General features: G+C 46.9%; 1 protein-coding gene across 1 annotated transcript in view; it reads right to left on the bottom strand.

Annotated features, from left to right (window-relative positions):
• The window catches only part of Vsig10l2 (V-set and immunoglobulin domain containing 10 like 2), an 18,482-nt gene extending 13,319 nt beyond the window's left edge, over window positions 1–5,163 (bottom strand). Inside the window, exon 1 of the mRNA XM_026778963.1 lies at window positions 4,900–5,163. Within this exon, the coding sequence (XP_026634764.1) occupies window positions 4,900–5,163 (264 nt within the window). The remainder of the gene's footprint in view (window positions 1–4,899) is intronic.
• Between the last annotated feature and the right edge of the window lie 3,966 nt (window positions 5,164–9,129).

Genomic DNA, 9,129 nt, shown 5'->3' on the forward strand with positions numbered 1-9,129 from the left:
CATTCTGCTCTGTTTACTCCTCCCTCCTGTTTTAACCTATCAGGGCAAGCAGCTTCTTTATTTAATTAACCAATGACCTTCCTCCATCAATCTCTGACATGTTTCTCAAAGCAGGATTCTTCAGAACTCCATTAGATGCTGGAGAGACTGCTCAGTGACTAAGCACCTGCCATGTAAGCACGAGGCCTGGAATTTAGATCTACAGAACGCATGTAAACGCCACATGGGCATACCAGCCCACCTGTATGCTGTGGAACAATGTTTTTGGACACTGCAAGGATTTGTCACTTGTATTGGTTCAATAAAATGTTGGTTGGTCAGTAGCCAGGCAGGAAGTAGAGGCGGGACAACCAGACTAAGAGAATTCTGGGAAGAAGAAAGACCAGATGGTTGCCATCCAGACACAGATGAAGCAAGATAAGAATGCTACACTGATAAAAGGTACCAAGCCACGTGGCTAAACATAGACAAGAATTATGGGTTAATGTAAGTTGTAAGAGCTAGTTAATAATAAGCAATAATAAGCCTGAGCTAATAGGGCAAACAGTTTATAATTAATATAAGCCTCTGTGTATTTCTTTGGGACTGAATGGCTGTGGGACCAGGCAGAACAGAAACCTCTGGCTACACCTGTAATTCCAACCTCAGAAAGCAGAGATGGGGATCACCAGAGCAAGTTGGAGAGTCAAGTTTGATGGAGATGTTCTTCCTCGTTGATCATGCAGAAGACCTTAGACTTCCACACGCACAGGCATTGCCCCCTACATCTGTGCTCCCACAAATGTAAACATAGATGTACACATGCAACCAAAACGGAAAAAGAAACTCAAATAGATTTGGGGACATTAAGTGGAGAACCTCGTACTGCCTTCTGCCTCAAGGTGTTCACTAGCCTGTCTCTGGAAAGAGTGTAGAGCCGAGGCAGTGTGAATTAGGAAACTTTTACAGGATGCTCCTGCCCATGAGAAGGGTTTGCTCTGCAGCAGAAGTTACTCTGTGCTGCATGCAGAATTAACCCCTACATCTCTTTCTGACCTAGGGGCAGCAGGATCACAGAAGACTCAGGCGGGCTTCTCAGTTCATGGGATACTGGAGGAGAGGAAGTCAGGAAGTCAGGGAAAGAGGCCTATTCATTAGTTTTCTCCAGGGAACTAGAACCAACAGGATGTATGGGTATATAGCAAGAGGTTTTTTTTATTTTAACTTTTTGTTGTGCCGGGCCTTATACATGCTAAGCAAGCACCTGAGCATTGAACCACACCCAAGCCCCTCAGGAGGACATTTGTTCTAAGGCCTCTCTGCTCATATGATGCTGCAGCTTGGTAAGTTGTGGTACCCCAGAGAGCTAGTTTCTCACTGGGAATCTGAGGGCAGGAAAAGATGCATGGTGTAAGAATTTGCAAGAACACCATGAGAAAGTTCTGCTTGGCACGTTTCCTAAATATGTCCAGTTCTCTCCACTTTTGTTTTCCATGGGCCCTATTGCTCTCCGGCTCTGGATACCACCCTGTATGTCTCTGAATGCTCTAATACAGTGGTTCATGCTGCCCAGCCAGGGGCCTGCAGAAGTGGTAAAATCCTTCTTTTCTGATGGGGCTACTCAAAATCCTTTTGGCCATATACAGTGTGAGGCTGTTGTTGCTTCTCTTAGGTAACCTGTGTTGACCATTAAGGAAATGATGGCACACTACACCCTGAGCCCTTACCCAGGCCTGTGAGGAAGGCTGGGAAAGCCTTCTTCCATCTGCAAGGACATCCCAGCACTTACCTGATGGAGGAAGGTCATTGGTTAATTAAATAAAGAAGCTGCTTGCCCTGATAGGTTAAAACATAGGTGGGAGGAGTAAACAGAACAGAACGCTGGGAGGAAGAGGAAGTGAGCTCAGAGACTCGACAGCTCTCCTCTCGGGGGCAGACACCTCAGAGAGATACGATGCTCCACTCTTGCGGGCAGAGGCGAGAGCTCTGCTCTCTGAGGCACGTGCGATGAAGCTCCGACCCAGGATGGACGTAGGCTAGAATCTCCCTGGTAAGCCACCTTGTGGGCTACAGCAGATTATTAGAGATGGGCTAGTCCAGGTGCGAGAGTTAGCCTAGAAGAGGCTAGATAGAAATGGCCAAGCAGTGATTAAATGAATACAGTGTCCGTGTAATTATTTCGGGGCATAAGCTAGACAGGCAGCCGGGGTGCTGGGGACACAGCCCCGCCGCTCCTATTTCAACACTTCCCTGTGTCTCTTGACCATGTCTGTATCCATGTAGGTGACACAGGTGCCCAGGTTTCCTACTAGTGCCTCCCATTCCTCCTCTACCCTGGCACGGGCAAAAGCGACACCAACCTGGCTGCTAGTTGACGCTTGCGCTTTTGCCTCTTACTCTCGCTTCTCTGCTTCCTAGAGGCAACCGCGGGCTGGGTTCCGGCCACAGGCCTGTTGTAACCATTTTGGAACTTGACTCTGCAGTCTCAGGGCTTTAGAGAGAAGCAGAGTACGGAAGGATGGGGACAGCTGGAGCAGGGGCAGCAGATGCTTCTGGAAGCTAATAGCTTTTCCATATGCACCTTTTGGAGGCTAGCACGAGCCCCTGGGGACGCCAGCAGGAGATGAGCTGAGGAGCTGGAAAGGACATGGGTCAGAGGCTCCACGCTCGGCACATCCTTAGCTGTGCTCAAAATGGAAAGAAGGACAAGAGGGACAGAGGACCAGCTAGGGTCAGTGATCAGTCACTTTGTAAACTGCACCTTGGGGACTGGAGAGGAAATGAAGGAAGCCCTGCTGGAGCAGCTGGGGAAGGGAGATGAGTGTGTCAGGGGAGGAAGGAAGAGACAGAGAAGTTCAGGGTGTGACAGGAGCTAGCACACCTGCTGGGGCCGAGGGAAAGTCTTGTTTCTGGGGCCAAAGGGTCTGGAAATGAATGACCTTCCACCTGCTTCCCTGTTCCAGGGACCTCTTCACATCGGGCCTTTCCTGGGCCACTTTGTGTAAAACCTTCCCTTTCTCTGTCCCCGTTTCCTAGTAGGTTAAAAAACGTGGTTACAGAAGCAGCGGGTAAGTTGGAGAGCATCTTTAGATATGCAAGGTTTTAGGTTCTGTCTTCAGTAAAACACACACACACTTTACTTATTCATTTTGAGTCTTAGTTTTTCTTCTATAACATGGGATTAATCATTTATTAGATCATATCAGGAAATTATTGTTAATTTGATCACATGAGTACTTTTGTGAATATGCATTGTTTCTATTTTAAAATAAATATTAAAGTATTCATTGATGGAACATAATAATATAGTCCATATACCTTAAATATATCTACAAAAATAAAATTGGTGGTGCTTCTACCATGTGTCCAGTTCTACACTGCCGCACGCAGGGATTATGAACAGAAGCTAAAATTTTCCTAATTTTTTAGAAGTCTGAATTTATGGAATAGGTGTGTGAGGTGTGTTGGGAGCCAGTCAGGAGCAAGGCCTGTGGGGGTGGTTAGAGCAGAGACGAGGAGGTCAGGAGGCACCCAGGAAAGAATGGCCCAGGGCAGAGAAACGAATGCCATCTTTGATGCCCAGGCCCACTCCAGTCAGGGACGAGGACAATGCCAGCAGCCTGGACTGAGGGGAGTGGAGGCCTGTCCCTGTTTATGGTGTCTCCAGAAGAACAGAGTTGGTAATTTAGAAGGAGCAGTTCAGGGGTGTTTAAGATCAGGTGCTGGGTGGCTTGGGTGTCTGGTGAGGGCTGCTCTCTGCCTCTAAGACTGTGCCTGTTGCTATGTCTGTGGAGGAGATGAACACCGTGTCCTAACGTGGCAGAAGGCAGAAGGGCGAAAATAAACTCTGTGCACCAAGCCCCTTTATAAGGGCACCCAACCCATTCCCAGTGAAGGAATCTAACTGCTTCTTATAAGCCCATCCCCTAATCATGTTGCCCCAGAAATACATAAGTTTTGCAGACCTCTTCAAAGTATAGCAATGCAGCTCCTGGATTCTGGTGGACATGGGAAGGGAGAGGAAGCCCCTGCCATCAACTCTGATTCTAATGAAAGAAAGGAATGTGCATTTTCGTGCACATAAGTTTTTAGAGTAAGATTCTCCGTTGTTGTGATTGGCACTGATGTCATTACCGTCAAACAGCGCAGGCTGTGACATTAGGTCTCAAAGGGTGTTAAATGCTATTTGGTGCCAACAAAGTGTTCAAATTTCCCTCTGCAGCCTTCGGTTGCCAGGTTCTTCCCTGGATTTTCCCTAGAAAGAAGCGGCAGGGGCTTCTCTTAGGCCTGAGGTGACAGTGTAGGGACTGTTTGTGTGTGTGGTAGGAGGCCTGTCTAGAGGACACAGTTGACACCTAAACAGATCCTGACGAGCGTGTGTCCACACAAAACAGAGGGGCATCCATCAAGGCCAACCCTTTGCCTTTGACTGCAAGCCAGGCACCTGGGATCTGTGGAGAAAACCAGAGACCACAGAAACCTCCAGTCTCTCTCCATCTTTCAGTACTGGCTGGCTTCCCTTGCCTCCTTCCAAAGCCCTCCACCCCAACCTGGCCCGGTGTTCCAAGTTTTCTGGCTGGGGTTCAGGAAGGACTAGGGAGTTCCCAGAATGTCTCTGCAGGCTTCAGGGGGAGGCTTGGCAACTGGAAATTGTCAGCCGTCTCCTTGGCAACTAGCAGCCAAATAATTCTGGGAATGGAGGAGGGAGGGGAGCTGTGTGCAGGGCAGCCAAGAGAAGCAGCCTTCAGCCCCAGAACACTTCAATTCCTCATTCCTTGTGCCAATTGGGTCCTGTCGGGAGACAGAAACCATGCATTCGCTGAAAAAGAACATTTAACATAAGGAACCGATAACGAGGCCTAAGGTTAATTAGGTAAGGGGCGGGTAACAAGAAAAGACTAGGGTATAGGGAAGCCACACCTGCAAGCGCGCCTCCCTCTCAGGGCTGGGAAAACCAGAGGAGAAGTTCTCAAGAAAGGGGTCTCTGAAGAGCGGGGCTCTACCCAGTTGGTGGTGGGGTCGGGGAGTAGCTGCCAGCTGGTGCTGGGGTCTGTTGGGTAGGAGGATAGCGTGGTCGTTGGCAGTGAGGTAGATGATGAAGACACAAATGTGGAAAATCTGCAAACTGGGTTCACCTGACGCTGTTAGGTGGGCCGGTGGCTGCTGGGGTGAAGAAGGCACCATTTGCGTCCTACTTGCTGTGAGCACAAGCAGGAGCTTGGCCTGCCTTCCGCTCCAGCCTACACACTCCCTCTAGTGGCTGAGACCAGTAAGGAGCCGTGGCAAAGCAGAAATAGGTTTGCAGTTCCTAAGGCCTGTTGTTGCAAAGCTGAGTGTGGAAGAATATAAGCTTGAGCTATTATGGATCACGATTGGGAAAGCTGGGTCTTCCAGCCTTGTTTCTTATAGAAAGAGCAATGCTGTGCCTTGTGGTTGTTGATTCCTGAGGAACCACATGAGGTGTGGGCAGCTCTGTCCTGCCCGGATTGTTTTGAAGGGTTACTGGCATTCACAGGCTCTGAAACCTGGGAAGAATTTATGCTGTCTTTACATTGTTTTAAAATTTATTTTAAATTGTGTGTGTGTGTGTGTGTGTGTGTGTGTGTGTGTGTGAGAGAGAGAGAGAGAGAGAGAGAGAGAGAGAGAGAGAGAGAGCCGACAGGTGCCCTCAAAGATTCGAGGTATGAGCTTTCCCTGGAACTGGAGCTATAAGGAATTGTGAGCTGCCTCCTGTGGGTGCTGGGAACTGAACCTGGGTCCTATGGAAGAGCAAGAAGTTTGGGGAGCCCCACCAGTACACCCCATATGTGTGTGTCTATGTGTCTATGTGTTCACACATGCCTGAACTATGGTGCGTGAAGTTAAGAGGATTTTTGGGAGTCTGGTTATCAGGCTTGGTCGCAAGTTTATCCTCTGAGCCATCTTGCCGGTCCAAGAATTTTTTTTAATAGTAATGATAAAAATTAACAGCAGTCAGATACTCTCTCCTGGGGCAAGAATGGCCTTAGGAAAACAATAAAATCACTTTGAACAAGTCATATGTTAAAAGAAAACGACAAAAAGAAAAAGATACAATAAATACCAATTCAGGATAGAAATAGAACCAAGTCCAGAAATACATACCAATGCATATAGATCACAGGGAACAATAAAGGTGGTATTTCAACCACGGTTTATTAAAAACTTATGCAAACACAATTTACTATGCCTGCAATGAAAAAACAGTTGAGCTTTCTACCTCACCTTATTTTAAAGAGATGCAAGATTTAAATGTAACATTTAAGGCATTTTCATGAGAAGATGATGGTAGGTGACTGTATAAACTAGAGTTTGAGATTTTTTTTCCTAAATAAACTAGAAAATCTGGGATCTATAGAACAAAGCCCAGATAGCAGATATAAAGAGGAGAGAGGAAATATCCGATGTGTATCGTGAGTAAAGGGTGGGCATCTGCACCCCACCGAGCAGTCCCCGGACACATCAGTAAGAAAAGCTATAACCTAGCAGGAAATAAGGGCAAAAGACGCAAATAGGTGATTTAAAGAAAAGAAAACCCAAATGGCCAATGAATTTATGGAAAGATGCTCTACCTCATGAATAATCAATGCAAATTTTTTTTTTTAAAAAAAAACGTGAAACCGTTTCTCACGTGTGAGTAGGCCGTAACTTCAGAATGGTCTTAGGTGGTGCTAGGGGAGCTGAGGGAGAAACAGCACTCTTAGAAGTTATGGGTAGTGTCTCAAGCTTTGGAGAAAGGCACCTATCAAAGCATGTGAAAACTGAGAATATGAATCTCTTTGGTCAATTTACACAAAATCTGGAAATTAAGCCATTGGGAGAGAAAAAAAGCAAGATACTATGTGTGTGTGTGTGTGTGTTTCACAGAATAGTGATGGCAGAATGATATGTGTACGCATGTTCACATGGGCATACACACGTATGTGCAGGTATCCATGTGTGAGCACATGTATGGAGATGCCTCAAGTGAAGAGCCCCTTGTTTTTCAAAGCATTGTTTCTTGCTGACCTGAGGCTCACAGAGGAGGCTGGACTGTCCAGAGTCACAGCTCCAAGGGTCTGTGTCGTGACTGCATCCCCAGAGGTGGATTAAAAGTGCAGCTTTTCCCGTGGATTCTGGGCATCAAACCCAGGTTCTTGTGTTTGTGCCACAAGTGTTTTGCTGACTAAGCTATCTCTCTAACCCCCATAGAAAATACTGCTGAGCAGTTATAAAAACAATAAGTCACAGAAAGGAAAATGCTGTATGGATTCCCTGATATGAGGTCTCTGGGGCAGTCACAATTACAGACATGGAAAATGGAGCGGTGCTTGCCAGGGCTAGGAAGAAGAGGCAGCAGGGAATTGTTTAACTGAGAAAGAATTTCAGTTTTGCAATAAGGAAACAGTCTAGAGATGGGTTACACAGCCATGTGACTATACTTGCAACAATCCTGTCTCCAAAAAGTCTGTGCAAGACAGAAAATTTTACTTTATATGTATATTACAATGTTTTAAAAGAGCAAATTGAAGTGGTTTTTTTTTTGGTTAGGTGAGAAAACCAACTATGTGGCATTTATTAAATAACTAACAATAAGTGTAACTAAATGCCTGCTGGGTAATAGAGACCCGCCAGCCTTGAGGATGTCCTCTCTAGTAGCCTCACCGCCTGGTGCTCCAGGTAGAAGCTGGAGCTGACCTGAGCTTGCTGATAGCTCTGTCAGCTTTGATGGCTAAGCACCTTTTTAAACAGTCTCCTGCCCCATCTCAAATCCCTCCCCCCCCACGCTAGGCCCCCACAGGCTCTACGGGGGGGCCAGTGGAAGCCCACAGCTGTTTCCAATATTCTACACAAACTTTATTGAAATGAGAAGCACCGTTTATCATCCCTCAGGCCCAGCTCCTCCTGATTAGGTGCAGATGACCGGACAAGCAGTGGGTGGAGCCAGCCATCAAAGAGGAGATTGTTCTGAGCCTGGAGGTGAGAGGGGCAGAAGTCTGGGGAGTTGAGGAGGACCCAAAGGGGGTCCCAGGCAACCAGGGAAGGATGGGTGATTCTCAGACTGAGGGGAGAAACACATTGGGGTTGAACCAATTCAAGGGCCACAGCATTGGTGGCGTCTCCTCTCTGGCCATATCTTTCCTTACTGGCCTCCTAACCTCTTTCAAAAGGCATTTCCTATGTCAGCAGCATCTTCCACTTCCAGACAGTGTTGTCTACTCTTTGCCTTCAGTGTGATGCTCTGCCAGACCTCCTTCATGAGCGTATAAGGAAGGATACATTTCTCTGCTCGGCCTCTCCAGGATTCCACTCAAATGCTGAAAATAACCTAGAAAATCAAAGGTTTGGATGTGTTCTAGGGGACACTGGGGCAGACTGTTGAGAGTATAGAGTTTATTGGAAGAGTTATTAATGACACAGACAGACGGGGGCTCTTAAGGGAGGAGATTAGGACCCATGTGGCAGAAGTAGGGGGATTTCTTTTATCTTCCTGTGTGTGAGGGTAGTTTCACAAAAGAACCCTGTAGCCAGGTTCTTTGCTTCCCAAGCAGGAAGCAGGTAAGATGGGAACAGGAGGGTGTTGGTGCAGGAGAATTGTCTTTATTCTGTCAATCATGTTTTAAATAAATGCTGATTGGTCAGGCAGGAAGTATAGGCGGGTCAACTAGACAGGAAGTAGAGGCGGGGTGATGAGAACAGGAGAATTCTGGGAAGGAGGAAACCCATTCCTCTGCAGTCCTGCCCAGATCACCAAAGAAGCAGGATGTGACCTACCCCACTGAAAAAGGTACTGAGCCATATGGCTAACATAGATAAGAATAATGGGTTAATATAAGCTACAAGAGCTAATAAGAAGCCTGAGCTAATGAGCCAATCAGTTTATAATCTTATGGAGACCTCTGTGGGATTTTCTTTTGTTGAGTGTAGGAACTGGGCAGGACAGAAACCCCAACAAGCAGGCCCTCGTGTTACAGGGTATGAGCACCAATACCGCCTTTGATGTAACTCACTTCCCCTGGTGAGAAACCTTGGCGCATGGATATCTGTTAGCCAGATTCACATCCATCACAGTATCTGTGAAAGGTGAAAGATAGCTGTGGAGGTGATGTGGGAATGATTTCTTATTAATAAAGAAACTGCCTAGACCCATTT

This window comes from Microtus ochrogaster, chromosome 5 (genome assembly GCF_000317375.1).
Source record: "Microtus ochrogaster isolate Prairie Vole_2 chromosome 5, MicOch1.0, whole genome shotgun sequence".
Lineage (NCBI taxonomy): Eukaryota > Metazoa > Chordata > Mammalia > Rodentia > Cricetidae > Microtus > Microtus ochrogaster.